Raw genomic sequence first — 25403 nt, forward strand, 5'->3', positions numbered from 1 at the left:
GTCAAGGCACCGGCCAGGTTTAAATAGCTTGTACTGAGTGTTGTACTTCCATGATGTGATAATTCTTCAGCATCGGAGACATTGCAACGGTCACTCTCACTGTTACTCTTCTGGTTTACCGTTTATCAAAAACATCCAGTGGCCTTTAGAGTTCTAGCAGGGACCGTTTAGAAGTGGGAAAGATTGATGGTTTTTCATTTGGGCCAACTGGACTCTCTCGGGGACATCTGGACAGCCTCCACAGGGTTGAGAGGGTGTACAGGTGTCCTTTAACAAAACCCAGGCACAAGGCATGCCCCTGTGGTATCCCAACTGAACAAGGATAGCAGGGAATGTCCTCAAGGCAATCCCCATCCCTAATCCACAAAGGACATAAGGGATGTCTACATCCATGGTTCGCTGATGTAAACCAATTTATGAAAAACTAAGAAACAACTGCTATTACACAACTCTTAAAAATATATTAAGGTTCTCGGAGAAGCAGCTTTCTCTTCATTGTTGTTGGTCACAGTAAATGGTTCTCACCATTAAGTACTATATAAAGCAGTGCGCTGTCTTGCCAGACCAAAAACAACAGAAAGTTGTCTTAAAATGCAAAACGATACAATAGAAAGATGTTTTGAAGGAAACGATTTGTCCCAGTTACATAATGCATGAAGCTTGCTTACACCAATTTTAAACTTTGAACAAGATCAACTACCAGAAAAGCATACAGAACTAAGGTAGGTATCCTAAACTTCACTCATATTATATTCAGGTTTTACAGAAATATCCTCAGTTTCAATTCAACATAATTCACTAAAAAACACTATTGTCCAGGACTGAATTCAACGAATATATTATGTGGTAGGATCTAGTGCAAACTTTACTGGTTAGTCAAGAAATCACATGCATAATTAAGAAATATTTCGCTGCAAAGTTACCAAGTTCAATAAGACTGTCTAAAGCATATGCAGCTGTCATGAAACAAAGAACATTTATTCATAGTTATAGACAGGATTATAAATAGTGCAGTAAAATAATTGAAACATCATTCAGATTGGTATCTTGTCATGACATGGATAAGACGTCTCTATCTCAGGAAATGTCAAGCAAATTATGAAATTTAACAACCAGTTCCTTTGATGCAAAATAAGATGAGGATAAATTGGGCAGTGTCATATAAATCTGGCAAACTCCATGATACTTCAAGATTCTGATGGTGATTTTTTCACTATGAAGTTTTGCCTGGAAATTGGATTCATGACTACTGGAGGACCAGCTTCCGAAGGCCAGGCCTGAAATTTCTTGTCAGTTTCTTGCCACCATCCTTTATCTGCAACAGTTCTAGGCACAGAACCTACAAACACCCAAAATATGTGTATGCAACTTTGCTTCAATTGAAATCACTAATAAAGCTTATTTTCCAACAAAAGAGACCATCAAATTGTCAAAAAATACCAAATTTCAGAACTCCTCACAACATAGTTGATAATACATCGAATGTATATATCGCAACAATGGAAATATGGTAAACAGTAGGAACCGTCAAAAAGGATATATGATAAAACACCATACCATGCCTTGGGCAAAATAAAACGATTCTCCTAAAATAGAAATATGTCTGCCCATATCACCTAACACTTTTATTGCACCAGAAGCAGCCCCTCTGTAATTATAGGGGAAATTTCTAATAAAAAATGTTAAGGAGAAAACCTCAAAACAGAACTTTGTGCAGAAAACCTCAAAACAGAACTATGTGCACACTAACAGACAGTAGTAAAATCATGCATCTCTTCATCAATGTAGTAATACCAGCATAGATCCATCTCAACTCCAGATCTATCAAGCGCCAAGAGGGATCAAATCTCTCGAGGTGCAAACCTTTACTCAAGTTCAATCTTTAAACTCTTTTTTGAGTGAAAAACTTGAGGAAAGGTTTGCACCTAGAGAGATTTGATCCCTCTCAATGCTTCATAGATCCGAAGTTAAGATGGATCTATGCTGGTTTACATAATAGATAATTATACAAAAATAAAGCATAAATTTTCAGATATAAAGACTATAAATACATGAATCAAAATGGGATTCTCTAATCTTTTTTTAAAACTTTGCCTATATAAGACATACAAAAATAAAGCCTAACTTTTCAGACATAAGGACAATTATGTGTCTGTGTATAGCGCTCACACAAAAAAGAAATCAAATTTGGCATAACAAATTGATAATTGGTTATTTTTATGTGTAAAATTCAATGGAATTTTATGCCTTTAAATAGGCTACATTACAGAAGAATACCATGAGACAAAACCATGGGTTGTGAAAATTGTGAGTCAAAATGTTTACAAGATGGTAAATTGACTATTTTATTTTAATTAAATAATTTTACTTTTTTTTACCAGATTAGAGAAGAATATCATGGAAAAAACCCATGGTAAGTGAAAATGTTTCATAAGGGAAAATGGGCTATTTTATTTTAATTAAATAATTTTATTTTTTATTCTATTTTATTTTTATATTATTATTTCTTGTTTATTTCTGGTTTTATTATTTTGTTTTTATGTAATTATAGAGTCAAAATGTTTTATTAATAATTATAATCAATAGTTTTTAAATTTAATTTTTATTTCATTTTTCTTATTATAATTTTAGTTTATTTTTTGTTTTTATGTAATTTGACTGAGTCAAAATGTTAAAAATTACAACATCTCCCATACTAGGCTGGAGAGTTTTTAAAATTTATTTTTATGTAATATGACCAAGTCAAAATTTTTAACAGGACAGGACATCACAACATTCTTTCCATACCGGGCTGGAGAGCGCCTCTCGGCGCAATCACATGCCACCATCAGACATTATCCATCCTTGCAAACAGGATTGGATGGACAACAACTTCTGACTCGCAGAATGAACGGATTAACAAATTAATTAAACCTGATCTTCTCATTTGATTTTCTAATATTTGAAGTTTACCACAACCTACTAAACATTACAACCTTCGTTGAGACACTGGACCCTCAGCCAGCTTCAGTCAATTTTGATTCTTGATGCTTGTTGAGAAATGTAGGCCTTGCTCAGATTCAGTTTGGACTCTGAACATGCAGGGAGTGGTTCAAGGTTTTTCTTTAATGACCACTTAATAATTCCATGTGATTTCACTTGAAAAATAAAAGAAAATGTGAAAGTCTTATGTTTGAATTCAATTAGTTTTTAGGAGTCTAAATTAAATGTTCTAGAAGTTTCAGAACATTAGCGACCTGGATTAAGATTTAATTTAGACATACATCTCATGATTGAGATATGTGGAAGCGAGGATTGAAGATATTAGTTGCTAGAATTGACAACATTACTCATCTCTCTCAAAGCATAAAGAGAACAAGATAGCAGAAGTTGATCTCATATATGAGAAGAGAGCAAAATAGCTGAAAGAAGAAGTTTTCATTCAAGGAGAAGAAAAACACATTGCTAAAGAGATCAGCAATATACCAGCAAACCATACAAGCCATACCACTGTTATAGCTGTCTTTTCTTATTCACACCCATACACCTACCAAGGTGGGTATAAAAAGTCTTCTGTGGATTGTTGGAGTGTGTTGTAACTATTCAAAGAAGAGAAGGAGCAGTTTGCTGTCCAGGAAAGGCAGAAACAAAGCAAGCCATACTGTAGTAGTTATGCACTCTCTCACACAGGCCATACACTATTGTTTGAGGTGGTTTCACTGACACTCTCTTACATAGGCTGTACACTGCTGTTTGAGACAAATTTATTGACTGTACAGCTGCTGGTTCACGCTAACTGCATAGGTTAACTTGTAAGCTTTGATCAAATGAATGAAATGGTGATCAGAGAGAGAAATCCCTATGTACGTGTTTTGTTTATTCTGCCATTCATTTTCAACTACCATGTGATTGATGCAATGTTCAGAATTTTATTTCACTGTTAAATATATTATGTTTTGAGTTATTTAATGAGAACATTAGGACAGCAGTCACCTAGGCTTGAAAAATTTACATGCTATCAGAGTCAGGTTTCTCTGATTACCGGATAGGTCCAAGAGTTAGAGGATTTCAATATTCCTTTTAACTACTAATCTACAGATATGGGAGTTTGTGCATCAGATCTCAAAGATGGCCCCGGCTAGTCTCAGATTCGAGGATAGACTGCACAGCACCTCAAATTTCCTGTCATTTGTCATAAGCATTGTCATTATGCATCACAGTGTCCAAATAAGAAGGGTAAGAAGCAGGTAGCAACCTCTATAAAAAAATCAGATGAACGAGTTGGCAACCAAGTTCAAGAAGGATTTCACAATGGTATCTTACCTTTCTGCAAACACAATTCTTAGGAATTCATGGTATGTGGACACTGGGGAAACTCGTTGTATGACATCAACACAGGAATTAATTTCTAAGTCTAACAAAGCAAGACTCAAGAGTACAGGTTGAACTTGGTGATGATGCCAACACCAATAGCAAGAGGTTGCACTGTTCCCTTCCAGCTCAATTCAAATAACTCTTTTGTTTTTATCAATGTCTTGATTGTTCCGAGTCTCAAAAGAGCCATGCGGCTAGCCCAGATACAGCTCATGTAATAAGGGTTAGAGAAGGTAATATTTACAGGTTGCAGGGTGAACATATTCAAACCCTAGTTCATAACAATGACAACTTGTGCAAGTTGCAACACAAGAGAATAGGAACCTGCATCATAAAGCATTGCCTATATTTGTCAAATAATTGCATCGAGGAAACTCAAATGGAATCAAAGATCGGTAGCAAGAAAGGTGAGGATGAGAACCTAGCCCTAGGAATTCATGGTATGTGGACACTGGAGTAACTCATATGACTTCAACCTAGGAATTAATTTGAAGTCTAATGAAGCAAGACTCAAGAGTGCAAGTTGAACCTGGTGATGATGCCAACACCAATAGTAAGAGTTGCCACTGTTCCCTTCTAGCTCAATTCAAATAACTCTTTAGTTTTTAACAATGTCTTGTTTGTTCCATGTCTCAAAAAGAACTATGCGGCTAGCCCAAATACAGCTCAAGTAATAAAAGTTAGGGAAGGTAATATTTACAGGTTGCAAGGTGAACATGTTCAAGCCCTAGTTCATAACAATGACAACTTGTGCAAATAGAAACACAAGAGAATAGGAACCTGCATCATAAAGTATTGCCTATATTTGTCAAATGATTGCATCGAGGAGGAAACTCAAATGGAGACAAAGATCGGTAGCAAGAAGGGTGGGGTTGAGAACCTAGCCCTAATTGGTCAAACAAGTAAGAGCTGAGATAAAGAACCCAATAAGGGTAAGAGAAACAATGAGTCAGCCTCGCAGTCCGAAAAGAAGGACTTTGAGTAAAATCGAGTGTTTCATTTGTCATAAGCACGATCATTATGCATCACAATGTGCAAATAAAAAGGGTAAAGGGAAGTAGCAGCAAAAGCATGTAGTAACCCCTACAGAAACTCAGATGAACAAGTTCGCTACCAAGTTCGAGAAGGATATCTCAACGGTATCTTGACTTTCTACCGGCATAATCATAGGAATCAGTGGTATGTGGACAAGTGGGGCATCTCATCCTATGACATCATCCCAACAGTTATTTTCTAGTCTAACAAAACAAAACAAAACTCCAGTGTGGATTGAGCTTGGTGATAATACCAACTACCATTAGCAAAAGTTGATACTATTCCCTTCTAGCTCGAGTCAAGCAACTCTTTACATTTTAACAAAGTCTTGTTTGTTCCAAGTCGTAGAAAAAACTTGCTTTCAATTTCGATTACGGAGGATAAGAGATGCACAATTGAGTTCAAGAACCGGGAAATTCTCATCAGGCTAAAGGAATCTATCTCAATTACAGCTTAGGTAATAGGGGCTAGGGAAAATAATATTTATAGGTTACATGGTGATCATGTTTGGGCCCCACTTCATAACAATGATCGCTTGTGTGAGTTGGGACACGAGAGAATGGGGCACCTTCATCATAAAGCATTGTTTATCATAAGGAAGATAGTCGAAGGTCTTCCAAAGTTCAATATTGAGTAGCAAGGAGTATGCAAGGGGTGCATCCTTAGCAAGCATGTCGAGGCTAATTTCTTGGGTAGTAAGAATAGGTCTATGGAGATTCTAGACCTAGTGGTGCATCCTTAGCAAGCATGTCGAGGCTACTTTCTTGGGTAGTAAGAATAGGTCTATGAAGATTCTAGACCTAGTGCATTTGGATGTTTGTTGACCGAGGTCACTAGTATCAATTTTAACAAGCATGCACTACATTTCCTTCATTGATGATTTCTCTTGCAACACTTGGATCTACTTCCTAAAAATCAAAGACGAGGTCTTTAGCAAGTTTCAAGATCAAAGCTCTAGTTGAAACTCAAGATCAAACAATGGGGATGAGTATACCTCCAAGGAGTTTAAGGGTTTTTACAAGGAGGTAGGAATCAATAGGGAATTGACTATTCCATACAACCATAGTAGAATGGAGTTGTAAAGTGAAAGAATAGATCCATCCAATGCACTACTAAGGCCATGACTCATGACCAAGACTTGTCAATTTCTCTTTGGGCAAAGGTATGCAACACAATAGTTTATTGTTGATACTGTAGCAAGAAAAGGCTTCATTTGACAAGTGCCTTAGTCAAATGGAGAAAATTCGATTTTCCACATCAACAGGATGACTTGGATTGTAGTTAGCTAGAGTGACATGGCATTGTCTACTAGTTAAATTAGTAAATTCAAGTTTGTAGGCTAGAAATAGAGTTGTGCATGAGTTAATTGGTAAGATCTAGCAATCTAGCTGAGTTATTGTTAGTTGAACTCAGTTAACTAAGCTCTAGTCATTAGTTGAGTCAGTTGAAGGTCAGTTGAGCAGTTATGATTGTTGTTACCTTATTGATCTCTCAATTAACTAGTCAATCAGCTAAATATAGACCCATTCATGCATGGAATGTGAATTGCCTAGCTGAGTGGGATGGAAAAGGCACATTTGAATTTATTATTGTATATTGTTGAGTGTACAATGCTTTTTGCACTGCGCGAGTGACCAATTCCCCTTGGATTGGCACAATGAAATAGGGAATTTCCCTATTATTTAGGAGCTTAATTCCTCCAAGATTGTGCGAGGAAATAGGAGGTTGGCTAGGACTTGAATTGGCTAAGTGTTGGCCAAAGCAGGTCAAGAGGCAGGAGAACATTTTTACAGTGCAGGGTATGCTTCAGAGTTGAAGCAAGACATTGTAATTGTTTTTCTTTCTTAGTTGAATTAATGCAAGGTAGTGGAAGTGTTTTTCCCAATTGGGTTCCCTTGTAAAATCATTGTGTTCCTTGTGTTTTGATGGTTGCATGTTATTGCATGTGTTCCTATAGTGTGTTTTCCTTTCCGCAAAATAGTAGAAGAAATTTATGTCTCTTGATTTTAGTTTGATTTCATTAGCAATAGCAAATTTCTTGCAATTTCTACATGGTATCACATCATTGGAAGACTACATAGAAACCCTGTTCCAAATCTACTCTCAGAGAAATTTCGATTTGCCGAGTTTTTGGTGCAGATTTCTCTTCAATGTAAGCAAAATGTCTTTCAACAAATTGAGGTTGGAGTATGCATTAGAGGGCACCTCGAATTTTTGTGTTTGGAAAGACGGGACGGAAGTTGTCTTGACTGACAATGGAGTATGGGAATATACTCAAACTGATATTCCAAAACTAGCAACATCAGATGCACAATCATGTGTTCAAAGGAAGAAAGACACAACAAGAGCCAAGAGGATTATTCTTGAGGGTTTCAAACTTTCATGGAAAGGAGACTCTTTTTGCAATGTCGAAAACTCTCACAAATGTCTTCTATAGTAGCAGTGATGCCAGGAAATTGACATTGAGAGATAAACTCAGGAGCATTCAAATGCAAAAAAATGAAACCATTCCACAATACCTATCCAGATTCACTCAAGTTTGAGATGAACTTGGAGGAGTAGGATAAAACATGCCATCATCTGAACTTGTGAGCTTAGCACTCCTTCACCTTCCAAAATCCTGGGACAACGACCAAGATTCAGTTAATGGAAGAGACAATCTACCAGATTGGGAGAGACTTTGGTCTGATTTGGTGCAGGAGGAGATCAAAAGAAACACTAGAGATGGTGTCACATCCATTGCAAATGAGGAAGAAGATTGTGCTCTAGTTGGTAAAGGAAAGAATGCCAATGGCAAGAAGGCCCAAGGTGAGGGCAGAGTCCAACCAAAACAATGACAAGAAAAAGGACCTCAGAAAAATAAAATGTCTTCACTGCCATGAATACGAACACGATGCAACCAAGTGTCTGCACAAGAAATCCAACAAGGAGCCTGCAACAGGAGCAGGAGGAGATGCTCTGGCATCTCAATTCGAGTTAGATTTCACCCTCTTTGCTTGCATGGCAAGCACAGTAAGAGGGAGTGAGTGGTACCTAGATTTTGGTGCCTCATATCATATGACAAGAAACAAGGAATTCTTCAGTAGCCTAGAGGAGAAGGATCTCAAATTGCACATAGAATTTGGAGATGATGGGAGGTATAATACCAAAGAAATTGGTATTGTTAGCTTTAAGAGGGAGTCAGGCTCCTATCTTACTTGAAAAATGTATTGTATGTTCCTGGGCTAAAGAAAAATCCAATTTTTGTCGTTGTAATGGAGGACAGAGGTTATGATGTGGTGTTCAGTAAGGGAAAAGCTTTTCTAAAGTATGTTGCTACTGGACAAGTGAAACAGATTAGAGTTAGAGTGAAAAATATCTACAACCTAGAGGTAGATTTCACCATGCATGCAGCTATACCTCGAGGAGTGAGGTGGGGCAATGTAGAGCCTTAGTCCCAGAGTTGCAAAGCTTTGGGAAGGGTCCATAGGAGAGTAGTAGCAATTGCAGCATACTCTTCTCATGGATCGTTATCCTTGCTACAGGGGCCCATAGTATTCAGTAGCAAAAGGATCAGTGTCAGTTGATGCAATTAAATCTTGAGTGGCAGTTGCAGTCTAGTCGCAATTAGATGTTGAGAAGCACAAAGCAGTATTGACAACAAGGCAGGAGGCACAGTGCAGAATCAACAACAGTGCAGTTTTCCTAATAGACAGTGTAGATACTAGTAGCAGTCAGATGCTCAAGAGACAGTTGCAACACAAAGACAGTTGATTCAGTGTTTCGAATACTTCTCAGTTGCAGTTGTTGCAGTAGCAACAGCGATAATGAGAAGGAGTCTTGTTACAGTAAATTCCTACGGGAGCAGGATTAGGGTTGTGCATAACCCTTTTCTTGCTAAGAGAGAATGTTGAAATTGTAGCAAGAAAAGGCTTCATTTGACTAATACCTTAGTCAAATGGAGAAAATTCGATTTTCCACATCAGGAAGATGACTCGGATTGCAGTTAGCTAGAGTGACATGGCCTTGTCTACTAATTAAATTAGTAAATTTGATCGTTATCCTTGCTACAGGGGCCCATAGTATTCAGTAGCAAAAGGATCAGTGTCAGTTGATGCAATTAAATCTTGAGTGGCAGTTGCAGTCTAGTCGCAATTAGATGTTGAGAAGCACAAAGCAGTATTGACAACAAGGCAGGAGGCACAGTGCAGAATCAACAACAGTGCAGTTTTCCTAATAGACAGTGTAGATACTAGTAGCAGTCAGATGCTCAAGAGACAGTTGCAACACAAAGACAGTTGATTCAGTGTTTCGAATACTTCTCAGTTGCAGTTGTTGCAGTAGCAACAGCGATAATGAGAAGGAGTCTTGTTACAGTAAATTCCTACGGGAGCAGGATTAGGGTTGTGCATAACCCTTTTCTTGCTAAGAGAGAATGTTGAAATTGTAGCAAGAAAAGGCTTCATTTGACTAATACCTTAGTCAAATGGAGAAAATTCGATTTTCCACATCAGGAAGATGACTCGGATTGCAGTTAGCTAGAGTGACATGGCCTTGTCTACTAATTAAATTAGTAAATTTGAGCTTGTAGGCTAGAAGTAGAGTTGTGCATGAGTTGATTGCTAAGATCTAGCAATCTAGTTGAGTTATTGTTAGCTGAACTCAGTGAACTAAGCTCTAGTCATCAGTTGAGTCAGTTGAAGGTCAATTGAATAGTTATGATTGTTGTTAACTCATTGATCTCTCAGTTAACTAGTTAATCAGCTAAAAATAGACCCAGTCACGCATGGAATTTGAATTGCCTAGTTGAGAGGATGGAAAAGGCATATTTGTATTTATTATTGTATATTGTTGAGTGTACAGTGCTTTCTGTACAGAGCAAGTGATCAATTCCCCTTGGATTTGTGCCAAGAAATACGGAATTTTCCTATTATTTAGGAGTTTAATTCCTCTAGGATTGAGCAAGGAAATAGGAGGTTAGTTGAAGCTTGAATTAGGTAAGTGTTGGCCAAAGCAAGTCAGGAAGCAAGAAAACAGTTTTACAGTGCAAGGTGTGCTTCAGAGTTGAAGCAAACATTGTAATTGTTTCTTTTTCTCATATGAATTAATGCAAAGCAGCGAAGGGGATTTTCCCAGTTGGGTTCCCCTGTAAAATCATAGTGTTCCTTGTATTTTGATGGTTGCATGTTATTGCATGTGTTTCTATGGTGTCTTTTCCTTTCTGCAGAATAGTAGAAAAAACTCATCTCTTGATTTCAGTTCGATTTCATTAGAAATAGCAAATTTGTTGCAATTTCTACATTTACATCTAGAACAACTGCCCTCACAAGATGCTAGAGGACAAGACACCAAAGGAGGCATTCACCAATGTGAATCCAAATGTAACCAATTTCCATATCTTTAGTTGTCTAGTTTATATCCATGTACTAATAAAGAAGAGGACCAAGTTAGAGGCCTCCAACAAAAGAGTTTATTTGTGAGTTACAAGGAAACTTCGAAGGCCTACAAGATATATATTCCAATCCCAAAGTAGAACTAGACAAAAGTAAGTAGGGATGTGGATTTTGAGAAAGACTTTGCATCCCAAAACTCTCGTAAGCCTATTCCAATGACAAAGGATGGGGAGTTAGAACCTCCAAAGGTTGAGCCAAGATCACCAATGACTTTAAAAGCAATACAATAGCTTTCAAGCGAAGAGGACGAGACAATACCCCTTCCACTCAAGCAAGGAGACCACAGTGCCTTGCTCAAACATTAGCAAATGCTCAATAGTAAGTTGAGGCTCCTAGGAACACTTTTAGGGAGAGCATACCTCCAAAGAAGCTGACAAACTACACATCATTAATGAGCAAGATCATAGACTTTGAACCATCCATCTTTCAAGAAGTAGCAAACCAACATGTATGGTGGTATGCCATGGTGGGGGAGCACAATTTCATCATGAAGAAATGATGTCTGGTATATAGTGCCAAGACTAGAGGGGAAGTCAATAGTGAGTTCTATGTGGCTCTACAAAATTAAGCATACAACCATTGGCACCATTGAGAAGTTCAAGATGATGTTCGTATTGAGATGGCTCAGCCAAAAAGAGGGAATGAATTGTGAGGAGACAATTCCTCTACTCACCAGGGACACTTCCATTAGAGGAGTTATGTTCCTAATTTCATTTATGGGATGGAGAATACATCAAATGGATGTGGAGACAGCTTTCCTTGATAAGATCATTGAGTAATAAGTGTACAAAACGCAGCCTCAAAGCTTTGAAGTAACTGGGAAAGAATTGGCATCTAGAGGCTTAAGAAAGCTTTGTATGGACTCAAGCAAGCACCAAGAGCCTGGTATTCCAAGATAGCCATGTTATCTACAAAGTATGGGCCCCACCAAAAACGAAGCAAATCCTAAACTACATTATGTATTTGTTGGGAGTAATCTGCTCATTTTGGTGCTATGTAGATGGCTTATTTTTACAAATATAGAGAAGCTCATTGCAAGGTGAAAGGAAAACATGGCAGCTGAGTTTGAGATGAAGGATATCTGCATAATGCATTACTTCTTTCGTTTTGAAGATTGGAAAAAACTAAGGGAGATTTTCCTTGGACAATATAAATATGTAATTAAGATCTTAAAAAGGTTTCAAATGGAAGATAACACACCTATGGCGACAACCATCATCGCTAATCTGTAGAATGAGACAGCTTCAAACTCAGACTTGGCAGACCCCACATTGTACAAGCAACTGATAGTTTTCTTGATGCCTTTGGTCAACACCAGACCAAATATATGTTTTGCAATCAATACCTTGAGTCGGATCATGGTAAAGCCAAAGCAAGAGCATTGGGTTGCAACAAAATATGTGCTCAAATATTTGAGAGGCACATTCAAGTATAGTCTAAGATATCTTGGAGATGGTGAAGAAAAGTTGCAAGGGTATACAGACTCAAACTTAGAAAGCAACAGCACCTCAAGGTACTGATTTAGCATGGGTTTAGCAATGGTATCCCAGTTCAACAAGAAGTAAACATGTGTGGCACTTAGATCAGCAAAGGAAAAATACATGGCAGCCAACACTGCTATGTAATGTTCCAAATTTTGTGTGTGCAAAATCATGAAGGAGTTTTTGGCCATTTTTTGGTAATATTGAATAAAAAAGGGAAAATACATTATTTTGTGGGAGAAAGGTGGAAGTTATTATTTTAATGAAGAATGGAGGCAAATGATTATTTTATTCAAAATGGCAGCAAAATGTCTCCTACTGAAAAATGGGCCCCACCAATAAAATAATAGGGAAAAAGGAGTTCTAGAAGCCAGGAGTCTCAATGGAGAATTATAAATAGAAGAGAGACTCAATTGCAAATCGTTTTATTATATCATTTCTAGTTGGCATTGGGAAGAAGCTCAAGCGAGTTTCTAGAGTTTCAAGCAAAACTAAATAGCTAATTTTGGTGGACTTCGAGTGCCACCCTAGTTAGCTTTAGGGGAAGGTTACCTCAGATCTTCCATCAGAGCTTTATCGATTTGGGTTGTTTTATTCATCTCTTAAGATTTGACGAGATTCTTATTTGCAGGAGATTATTGGCATTGTGTTTCAATTTGCAGGACTATTCTTCCTATGCCAATGGTGTCGAGTACCATCACTTCCTATATGATTCGGGTTCCTTGCTTGGAGAGTTGATTTCTCATGGTTCCAGTTTTATTTAGCAAGTATCCAAGGCCGTGAGGTACTCCCAAGCAAGGACAATTTTGCAGAGATTTGAAGGGGTCGAAGTATACCAATAAGAGGGACAAAATTATGAGGAGAGACGAAATTCTTTGATCCTTGTCCCACAGTTGCTCCAGCATTTTGATTCTCCAAAAAGGCCGCACATCTATTAGCTCGGGTTGTGATTTGTCGTCTTCATCCTCAATGCTGATCAGTTATTTGAAGGTGCATGGATGGCATTGCAGGAGAGTTGAACACTATTCCTTGGTGTGGATCATCTTGCATTCACAATCAGTCCCAAAAATTCCATTGACCCATGATTTTAACTCTGCAGTAGTTGAACTATTGAAGGGTCGAGTCCTTGTGTAATGGCTCATATTCATTCTCAAATTTGACGGTTCTCCAGGTGTTGTCCTCCAGATTGTACTCTTTGAAATTTTGCTTCAATAAAATCAGAAATTGCCCCAGTTTTGTATGCCAGATTGTTTGATAAATTGGTGTATGGCCCCTTGAAACATGTCTTCCAGATTTTATACATCAACAGTTTGAAGAAATGTGTTAAAAAGACTTCGCTGAAGGGTCAGATATAGTGTTTTTGGAGCTGATAATCATGGTTAGCAGAGGACAAATTGCTGCCCTCTTGCTGGTCTGAGTATGGCACCATTGCCACTGTTATACATGAGGGCGAGTCTCTTGTTGTAAGGCTATCCGTTGCCACTGTACTTGGGCTGAATATTAAAGGATTTCCTCTTCATTTTGGATAGTACTGTGGTATTAAAAGAGTTGTAGCAGATCCCAGGTTCTCTATAATTTTGCACTATGTATTCATATTTAGAAATTTGGAAATTGAAGAGTGTGTGCTATTGGTATTTCTCATTTATTTCCGGTGTATAAAATTTGTGCCTATCGACTGATGTAATGCGCACAACGGTGGTTTAATTAATTCCGAGAAATATTGGATATAATATACTGCTGATTGTGAAGTACCTGAAGGCATTCTTTTATCGTGGTGTGTCTCAAACTGGGTTGGAACTTAATAAAATGCACCTACAACAGTTGCCATCAAAATGTTTGACAAAACACCTCACCTAAAGACCCATTGAGACAATATAAGACTCAGAAATTTTAATTGTAGAATTGGGGAATATTCCAGTTGAGAACATCACAGTGGCATCAGAGCCACATTCTTGGTCAGCTGTGGGACTTAAAATGTTTGGAAGGCAAGAAGAATTTGCTCAGAAATTTGAAGACTATAACAGAACTTTCTTAAAGATGACTGAACTCATGGAAGCATGGGTATCATCAGAGATGGCAAAGAGAGAAAATAAAAAGTACAAACCTAAGAATCAAGACCCTGAGGAAGGAGATGAAACAAACCCTAAGACGGCACTTCAAACATCATTAGAACCATTACATGAGACTGCAAAAATTGAAGAAGAGCAAGGAACAGCGAGAGACTCTCACCAGCAAAGTTGGAAGGAGATAGAAGGGGCCATGGTTGGCAAAGTGACATACGGGGCGCTTATTTGACTCACATTATCATGGGGTTATAGCTCAGATCTATACCATAAGGATTATAAGCTTCCACCTTTGGAGAGCCCTCCCATGGCTCAGGAGAAAGAGATAGTTGAGGCGAGTGAGCATTCATCTTTGGGGCCAGCCATCGGTGAGGTACAGGTAGGTACCAAAACATCTAGTGTGGACCCAAGGCTGTGAGATGAGAGGCACCAAAGGAGATTTGAGCACATAGAGGGGCATGAACTTGATGAGGATGTTATGCATGATAATCTAACAACGGAGGGGTGGTTAGTGACTCATGTTGAGCCCATGGTGGATGAGGATGGGCAGTCATCTTTTGGGCTATCCATCGATAGGGAACGGACAGATACACAGGCAGCTAGCAGAGCTGCAGTATGTTCAGATGATAGCTCTCTTCAGGGATATATAGATGGGGCTTGCAGCACTAGATTACCTCTACATATTGGAGAGAGGAAGGCAAAGTTACCCACGCAGATCTTATGTATTGATCAAACCAATGGGGCAAACCGACATGAGTTGCGCAGGGCATAGCATTTGCATGATGGAGTTGTTACGTGGACAATTATAGTATTCTTGCTTTTGATCCCTCCCATGGTGTTGGATGGCAAGAGGTACTAAGCTGGTACCCGATGGAGCGGACTAGGTGGTTCAATACATCCATGGCCACATTTCAACAAGAGTCGTGGGTTACGAGAAGTGCTCGAGGGGCAAACTGTTGTTGGGATCCAGGTGGGATTCCATGTCATATCATGGATTTGGTTAGTGATGGTGTTAGCGGTGTGATGGATCCAGTGACTGTTCACACGCACACTTTCAGATCTTCATCAGATACCCAGACAACACTAGTGACAAGTTGGATTAGCAGGGGGCAAACAAACAACATGAGATGACTTGACATGATGGTTGTGCATGGGTTGCAAGAGGATTTCCATACTCTAGCATAAGCTTGTAGGAGGAGGTGGCATCGGTAGGCCACCAAACAGGGAAATGTATGGATACGATGCTCACCCATTGATGTATTGGGCATAGGAGCCACTGAGGATCTACACCATAGTGTTACTCCCATTAGCAGGAGAGGTGTTAGGTCGCTCGAATCTACCAAGACAGATGACGAGATATTACTCACATCATGGTGGTTCCACTATCAGAGTAGCACATGTGGGGTACCAAGCATCATATGTTGGTACGACAATGGATAGTGGTATCCAGTGGTGCAGAGAGAAATGCCATGCAAAGGACTACAGGGATGTGTGCATGTGTGCAGTAATGTGTGACGTTGCACAATGGGATTTTGGAGCATTGTCTCTAAAGAGATCTCCTGGAGGGGGCATCAGGTGTGCTATTGTATTTGGCTTACCCAAGATTGATGAAGGCACGGATAAGCATATCTTGGACCAGTGTTGCGAGGGAGCACCGCCCCTTTGATCTCGCTCCCAATCCGTGCTCCGGGTGGGAGCGACTCCGGAGCGGGTCGAGAGCACGCTCTCAATAAAAAAATTTGCGCTCCCTGCCAAATTCGGGAGCGTCGCTCCCGGAGCGACGTGCGCGGAGGCCGGGAGTGAAAGTGGCAGAGAAAAACAACACAACAAAAAAAAACAATAACTACCAACAAAATATAAATTTAATTAAATAATATAAAAACCAAAGAAATAAATAACAACAACAACAAAAACACAACAAACCAAACCAAAAAAAAAAGAGCAGTGCAAAAAATCGAATTTTTTTTTATATAATGGGGGAGGGAGGGCAAAAATGAATCATTGTGAATTTGTGATTGTGAGAGTTCAATGAGACTGAGAGAGAGCAAGGTGCCAAGGAGCAAGGAGCAAGGAGTCTTGGACGCATTTGAGGTAGGTTAGCATTTTTTTTTAATGTTAATTAATTTATTCCTAATTTCTAAATAAATAAATAAATTTTTCTCTATTTCGGTTTCCCATTGGGCCATTCCCATTCCCATTCCATTTTATTAAATTTTGCAGATTCAAAACTACAAATTTCAAACATCATGGTTATATTTATTGGCATTTTCTTCTTCTTGGTTCCTTTTCTAGTTATTATGGTGCTGGAGAGTAGGAAAAGGAGGGTTCAAAATAAAGAAGGGGGGACAAAGTGGATTTGATGAAAAACCCGATGAGGAGGAGCTGGAGGAGGGTGAACATGATTAAGCAGCGAAAAAAACTAAACAAGACCAAACCCCATTGTGGAAATATGTTAACAGGCCTGAAGCAAGGAAAGGGGGTGGAACCACTAAAATTCATTGCCCCCATTGCAGCAATAATTATACAGTTCATACACCCGTGCCAGAAAACACCTTTGCGGGAAAATGCCATGGGATAGAGATAAACAAATAGGAATCAAAACTTGTGCAGGTGTGTCAGCAGCAGATAGAGCCAAATATATAAGGGAAGAGGAGGAAGCCCAATACAAATCTAAAAAATCAAGGGGTTTCTTTGAACCAAGCTCACAATCACAAGCACAAAGAACTCCTTCAATATCCTCCCAAGGCAGTGGATATGGAGGCATAGGGTCACCAGCTTTAAGGTGTAGAACCATATCAGATTTCCTCGATGAAGGGTGTAGGAATGATGTGGATTCAAAAGTTTACATGTTTCTCTATGCACGTGGGATACCATTCAATGTTCTTCACTCACCTTATTGGCACGAAATGGTTTCTGCCATAAATGATGCCCCTAAAGGATACAAGAGCCCTGGGTATGACAAGGCAAGAACCGTTGGACTTGATCATGAAAAAGCAAAAATATCGCATTCTTTGAATAGAATGACAAGTTCTTGGACTGACCATGGGGTGTCCATTGTATCTGATGGATGGACAAATGTAAAAGGCAAGCCATTGATAAGTGTTCTTGTTGTGTCTGTTAGTGGTGCCATCTTTCTTTCAGCATATGATTACTCAAACAAGTTCAAGACCACCATCAACATTGCAAAACCATTACTTCAAACAATTGAGCGTATTGGGCCATACAATGTCATCCAAGTCATCACTGATAATGCTCCTAATTGTAAGGCAACGGGAGCAATTATTGAGGATAAATACCCCAACATATTTTGGTCTGGGTGTTTGGTTCACACATTGAACCTTTTGATGCATGATGTTGTTAAGAACAAAAATGAACAATACAAATAGATTGGTGATTTGTACAAGAAAGGCAAACAAATGATAAAATTTATTACAAATCATAGCAATACCCATGGCCTTTTCCGCAGTCACTCAAGATTGGAGTTGTTGAAGATTGCGAGGACTAGATTTGGTAGCTATTACCTCACCTTCAGGCGCCTTTTAGGGTAAGAGAATCATTGGCTAGCATGGTATCAAGTCCACACTGGCAAGTATTAAAGGAAAGGGCTACAAATGCAACTAACATGCGAGGTTTTGAACTGGTGGAGGAGGCCGCTCTTGATGGTATGTTTTGGGCACGTGTGAGGCAAGTATTGGATTTCACCAAGCCCATTTATCACATGATTCGGTTTGAAAATATAGATAAACCAGTGATTGGCGAGGTGTATGAGCAGATGGATACCATGTTGGGGCAAATAAAAGATATTGTTCATAACAATGATCCCGACTTGTACAAACTGATTCACGATTGTGTGTGTGTACGGTGGAATAAACTTAATCTTCCACTACATTGCTTGGCGTATATCCTTACAATAAAATACTACTCTACATCTTGGTTAGGCCAACCTGCACCAGGGGGTTGGGTTAGGACCAAACCCCATATAGATGAAGAGGTATCTAAAGGATATTTGGAAGCATTAGAAAAGATGATCCCTGATAGGGAGGAATGTGCTAGTGCGCGCGTTGAAATAGGCAGATTCTTCAGTAACACTGGTTTGTTTGGTACCTTCCATGCAATGGAAGACAGAGATAGCTTTGATGCTCTCACATGGTGGGAAACATATGGCGGCCATGGACTTTTGCCAAAATTGGCAAAAAAAGTTCTATCACAGGTTGTAAATACTTCTTCTGCAGAGAGGTGTTGGAGAACCTACAACTTCATACATAATGTGAAAAGAAACAGACTCAATGAAAACCGAGCAGAAAGCTTGGTTTATGTGCACTACAACTTGAGGTTGTTGAGTCATTACTGTGATCATGCTTATGACAATCCAACATATAAAATTTGGGACAACCACCCAGAGGATGACAATTTGGAGGATGGCACTATACATCTTGAAGAACTGGAAGAGGAACTTATAAGGGAGGAAGATGAAGCAGTAGCCATGCCACCTCCACCATCCAGTAGCAGTGCTCGAGTTCTGAGTCTTGTTCCTTTGTTGTCGCCACCTCCATCTACACCCTCACGTGGAGGGCATGTGCCTTCTAGTTCTGGTCATCGGTCTGTGCGGGAGACTCCTAGAAGACCACCACGACCTGCTCATACATTAGACTCTCGTGGCAAGGGCCACATGCAGTAGTAGATAATAGATTTACAGTTTACTTGTCTTTTCTAGTTTCTATTAGTTTTCATAACTGTTGAGTCTTGACTCTTGACTCTTGACTCTTTCATATCATAATGATATTTTTTGTAAACAATATATGACTGTGACAATGAAAGTTTGAAGTTTGAAGTTGGCAATTATAACTCATTGGTAATGATTTTGAGTTATGAATATGATGCTTCGTGAAAGTTGTTTCATTTCATTTCAATGTTTCATAATTCATTTGATAACATTTCATTTCATGTTAACAATTAGATATTATTTCTTGTAATGGTTAAATTTAGCTTACAAGTACAACTTTGATGATCAATGATGATAAATGTTATATATTGAGTTTTCAATTTTGAAAGCTTGAAGTTGAAACTTTAAGATTGATGAATCATGATTCACGAGACTCAATATGTTGTAATATGTATGTTACTAACTTGTGGATGTGGTTGATGAAGATTATAACTTCTAGATGATTGATGTGATATGGTTCGATGATCAATCTATGTTTTTTTATGTTTTTTATATGTAATTCACCATTTTACATGTTTTTGTTGACATATATGTATCAAAATATAAAAAAATTAAAAATATATATATTTTTATAAAATCGCTCCGGGATTTGCTCCCAAACCGAGAGCTTTTGAAAATGTCGCTCCCGCTCCCCGCTTTCGCTCTCGCTCCCAAGTAGCATTGTCTTGGACATACCCCTCGGGACTCACACACTTATTTCTCCTTTGTATTGCTTAAAGTCACAGAAGATTTGGTTGTTGTCCCTTGAAACACTCAGCACGAGCAACCGTTCGTAGGAGGCTCACCGGAGATAGTTGGATGGGACTTAGTGCATTGGGAGAGAGACTTCCCGGCTATGGCATATGGTCAAGGCGCGAGTTGGCAAATGCGGGGTTGGGATTGGCCCAATCTGCTACAAAGGTAGCATATGCTCCACCCTTGAGCTCACACTTAGGGAGATGCATGGCACATTTTGGGAAAGACATTCCGAGATGTCACAAGAGCATATATAGCGAGTGTTGGACCTTTCTTACAGGCGGAAGTTTAGACTCCAAGGTAGTATTGGGGTGCACCATTAGGCGATAGGATAGCAAATCTCACTGTGTGGTATGGCAGGCACAAGGCATTTTTGCATACACCAAATTGATTCATGATATATGGAGTTTATATATGGATTGCGTGCGGGGATTGGAAACGAAGCACAAATTGATTCCAGCAGTTGTCAGAGCTATGCCACGGCAAATCTGGCTTTGGGATCCAGGGATTCAGTTGGATGATTAGTCACTCCATTCCGTGATGAGCAGGATCACGGTAGAGGGTGATTTAGTTCACCTTGGGTTTGACACATGGGGGATCACTAAGACTCCACTGTATGGCGAGGCAGATTTATCCTGTTGCTGCTTGGTACCAAGATTGACAGTGGATGGGTTGGATAGGTAGACATTAACATCATGGAGATGTCTGGGAAGGATGAGCTTGGCCTTCACAAATTTTTAGCCATTAGGTTCCAAGAAAGGAGAATGTTGTCTGTGCACGATGGGTAGTCTGTCATAGATAGAGTGGCGCAGCATTAGTATGGTGGCACCCTTCTCAGACTGGCATAGGATCCAGACATTCACAAGATGTGACGGTTCAACCACTCTCAGGGGTGAACAAGTTTCTACAGGGGGAGATCATTCAGATCTTCCACTGGAATTTAGTGATTCACTATCGACACGGGGGACTTCAACAATATGGCAGGATGTTCAGCAGCAGTTGATCAAGATTTATCCCTACCTCAGTGCAGTGCTTACAAGCAATATGCAAGGGCCTTCTGGCGATTCCATCTTGTTGGATGGTGAGTGGAGCAAAGGAGGCTTCACATGGATCTAGATCGTTTGGGACCCTGGTGTCATAGGATTCATTCATGTGGTGGTGGCACAGCGAGGAGTGGTTTAATGGCACAGTGGGAACCCTGGCATTAGATAAGCTAGCTTGTGGAGCGACAACTTATGGATATTGCTGGAGGACAAGCAATTTTTGGCAAGGAGGACTGTAATGTTCCAAAATTTGTGTGCACAAAATCATTAAAGTGTTTTTGCCCAATTTTTGGTAATATTGAATAAGAAAAGGAAAAATATATTATTTTGTGGAAGAAAGGCGGAAATTATTATTTTAATGAAGAATGGTTGCAAATTAATATTTTAATGGAGGATGGAAAAAAATTATTATTTTCACTGGATGGCGGCAAAATAATATTTTATTAAGACAGGCAAATGATTATTTTATTCAAAATGGTGACAAAAGGTCTCCTAGTGGAAAATGGGCCCCACCAACAAAATAATAGGGCAAAAGGAGAATCTAGAAAATAGGAGTCTCAATGGAGAATTATAAATAGAAGAGAGACTCAACTGCAAATCATTCTATTCTATCATTTCTAATTGGCATTGGGAAGAAGCTCAAGCAAGTTTCTAGAGTTTCAAGCAAAACAAAATAGCTAATTTCGGTGGACATCGAGTGCCACCTTAGTTAGCTTTAGGGGAAGGTTACCTCAAATCTTCCATTAGAGCTTACTGTTTTGGGTTGTTTGATTCATCTCTTAAGATTTGACGAGATTCTTATTTGCAGGAGATTATTGGCATTGTGTTTCAATTTGCAGGACTATAATTCCTATGCTAAGCGCGCCAAGTACAATCACTTCCTATATGATTCGGGTTCCATAATTGGAGACCTGATTTCTCATGGTTCCTGATTTAATTCGCAAGTCTACAAGGCTGTGAGATATTCCCAAGAAAGGCCAAATTTGCAGAGATTTGAATGGGTCAAAGTATAACAATAAGTGGGACGAAATTATGAGAGCCAAAATTCTTTGATCCTTGTCCCACAATTGCTCCAGCATTTTGATTCTCCAAAAAGGTTGCCTCAGATCTTCCATTAGAGCTTACTGTTTTGGGTTGTTTTATTCATCTCTTAAGATTTGACAAGATTCTTATTTGCAGAAGATTATTGGCATTGTGTTTCAATTTGCAGGACTATAATTCCTATGCCAAGGGTGCCAAGTACCATCACTTCCTATATGATTCGGGTTCCATGATTGGAGAGCTGATTTCTCATGGTTCCAGATTTATTTAGCAAGTCTCCAAGGCCATGCGGTATTCCCAAGCAAGGACAAATTTGCAGAGATTTGAATGGGTCGAAATATACCAATAAGAGAGACGAAATTATGAGAGCCGAAATTTTTTTATCCTTGTCCCACAATTGCTCCAGCATTTTGATTCTCCAAAAAGGCCGCACATCTATTAGCTTGAGCTGTAGTTTATCACCTTCATTCTCAAGCCTGATCACTTATTTGAAGGTGCATGCATGAAAATGCAGAAAGAGAGTTGAACACTATTCCTTGGTTTGGATCATCTTGCATTCACAATCAGTCCCAGAAATTCCATTGGGCCGTGATTTTATCTCTGCAGTGGCTGAACTATTGAAGGTTCGAGTCCTCCTTGTGTAATGGCTCATATTCATTCTCAGATTTGAAGGTTCCCAGGTGTTTTCCTCCAGATTGTAATCTCTGAAATTTTGCTTGAATAAAATCAGAAATTGCCTCAGTTTTGGATGCCAGATTGTTTGATAAATTGGTGTATGGTCCCTTGAAACATTTCTTCCAGATTTTATAAATCAACTGTTTAAAGAAATGTGTTAAATAGATCAGTGTTTAAGTCGAAGCTCGGCCTAGTTCGACTTAAACCAGCTGAGCCAGTCAAACCCAGTCAGTGGCGGAAATTGGAGCGAAAGCAGACTCGAAGCTTGTTTTTTTGTTTTAAGTTTTTTGCTTGTCCATCTAACCTCTCCCTGCATGACTGTGATTGAGAGTCTGAGCCAAATGATGTTGGCTTCTCTAGCAGTAGCCAGTAGTGACTAGTGACTAGTGACTAGTGATGTTTTACTTTTATTGTAGAGGCCATTTAGAGCCTCCTTGGTTATGTGTTTTTGTTCTGATCTCTATATCATGTATGTATTGGACAGTGCAATAGGTGCCATTTTGATATAATGGATATATCCATGAGCCTACTTTGATCATATGTTGCCTTTTCTCTATATTCTAATGCTTTGTGTTTGGAAACATGAATGAAAATCTTTAAAATTATGTTCTTTCGTAAAAAAATAAATATTTAATGTATTTTTTGCAACGACCGAGTCATTGAAATCAACTAGGCCGAGTCGATACCAAGTCGGAGTCGGAGTCGGAGTCTACCCTCGGTTGGTTCCGAACCCGTGTCAGAGTTTTAAAACATTGGGTCAGAGCTGGTGTTTTTGGAGCTGATAATCATGGTTAGCAGAGGACGAATTGCTGCCTTCTTGCTGTTCTGAGTATGGCACCATTGCCACTGTTATACATGAGGGCAAATCTCTTGTTGTAAGGCTGTTCGTTGCCACTGTACCTGGGATGAATATTAAAGAATTTCCTCTTCATTTTGGGACAGTACTGTGATATTAAAAGAGCTGTAGCAGATCACAGGTTCTCTATAATTTTGCACTGTGTATTCATATTTAGAAATTTAGAAATTAATGAGTGTGTGCTGTTGGTCTTTCTGAGTTGCTTCCGGTGTATAAAATTTGTGCATATTGACTGACGTAATGTGCACAATGGTGGTTTAATTAATTCAGAAAACTAATGGATATAATATATTGCTGATTGTGAAGTACCTAAAGGCGTTATTTTATCACTGTGTCTCAAACTGGGTTGGAAATTAATAAAATGAACCTACAACAGTTGTCATCAAAATGTTTGACAAAACGCCTCACCTAAAGACCCATTGAGACGAGATAAGACTCAGAAATTTTTATTACAGAATTGGGGAATATTCCAGTTGAGGCAATCTAGCTTTGCAAGTTACTTGCAGGATTGTTTGATCAAGAATTGGAACCCATAGTCATTTACTGTGATAATCAGAATTGTATTAAACTCCATGAGAATCCAATGTTTCATGATAGGGCTAAATACATAGAGATAATATCACTTCATACGAGATAGGATTCAGAACAGGACAATGAAACCCCGGTATATTCCCACAGATCTACAGGTAGTTGATGTTCTAACCAAACCATTAGCAAAAGGGAAGCTTGAGGCATCCAGAGGCTTGGATAGGCGCAGAATTTCTTCCTCACTAAAAGTGAGTGTTAATAAATGTAACTTGACCAAGAACTTCTTGCGCAAGTCACGGTAAACATGCAAAAAGTGCTTCAAGACATTACTTTAGTGACCACTTAGGCAAAGCGGTAAATAATTCCATCTCGAAATTTCACTTAAAAAATAAAAGAAAAAGTGAGTCTTATGTGTTGAGTTCAATTAATCTTAGGAATCTAAATAAAATGTTATAGAAGTTCTAAAACATTAGTGACTTAAAATAGGATTTAATCTAAGCAGTACACCTCATGATTGAAATAGCTAGCAGCTAGGATTGAGTAGATTAGTTACTAGGATTTACAGAATTACTGATCCCTCTCAAAGCATAAAAAGAGCAAGATATGAGAAGTCAATCTCATATATGACAAGAGGCCAAGAGAGCTAGAAGAAGGAAATGTGCATTCAAGGAGACGAAAAGCAGATTGCTAAGGATATCAGCAAAATGCCAGTAAGCCATATAGGCCATTCCACTGCTGCACTTGTCTTTTTCATACATACAGGCCGTATACGTTGAGATATGTCCACACAGACTTTTGCAGACTGGTGGAGTGTATTGTAGCTGTTGAAAGGAGAGAAAGAGCAGTTTGCTGTCTGCAGAAGCAGAATAGATTGTACTGCTACAGCTGTACCCTATCTTATACAAGTCTTATACAGGTGATTTTGATGACCGTACAGCTGCTAGTTCAAGTAGGTTGCAGAGGTCACCTTGCAAGCTTTGATCAAAGGAATAAAAAACTGATTAGGAGGAGAAATCCCTGTGTATATATGTTATTCCTTCTACCATTCATTTTTCAGCTACTGTGTGATTCATGCAATGTTCATAGATTTAAATCTCTGCTGTTAAATAAATTCTGTTGAGTTATTTAATGAGAACATTAGGATAGCAGTCACCTAATCTTGAAAAAATTACAATGCTCTGCCCTACAACTTTTAGGTACTTTATACAAGTAACAATCTTACTGTATGTCGCTGTATGCCACTACAATCAATACCCAATACAAATACTATACAAAATAACTTTCCATTCACCCCATGTTTGTGCTGTTCTTCCTACCATTTTGGAAGGGGAAAGGCAGAAGCAGCAACATATTTACACACCAGACGAATGATCTTTCCCCCAAAGTTAGGGTGGTCAGAGGTTCAAGTTTGATTCTCTTGATGCCCTTTGAGTTAGAC

General features: G+C 38.9%; 1 protein-coding gene across 2 annotated transcripts in view; it reads right to left on the reverse strand.

Moving 5' to 3' along the window:
• Positions 1-962: 962 nt before the first annotated feature.
• Positions 963-25403, reverse strand: part of LOC149180327 (ozone-responsive stress-like protein (DUF1138)) — a 70316-nt gene continuing 45875 nt past the window's right edge. For both annotated transcript variants that reach the window (XM_089416024.1, XM_089416026.1), the window contains exon 3: positions 963-1339. In XM_089416024.1, coding sequence (XP_089272150.1) covers positions 1188-1339 — 152 coding nt within the window. In that variant the 3' untranslated portion in view covers positions 963-1187. The remainder of the gene's footprint in view (positions 1340-25403) is intronic.

The sequence above is a fragment of the Pinus tabuliformis genome, chromosome 3_2 (assembly GCF_031772625.1).
Source record: "Pinus tabuliformis cultivar Carrire ecotype Pingquan chromosome 3_2, CPIR1, whole genome shotgun sequence".
NCBI classification, from domain to species: domain Eukaryota; kingdom Viridiplantae; phylum Streptophyta; class Pinopsida; order Pinales; family Pinaceae; genus Pinus; species Pinus tabuliformis.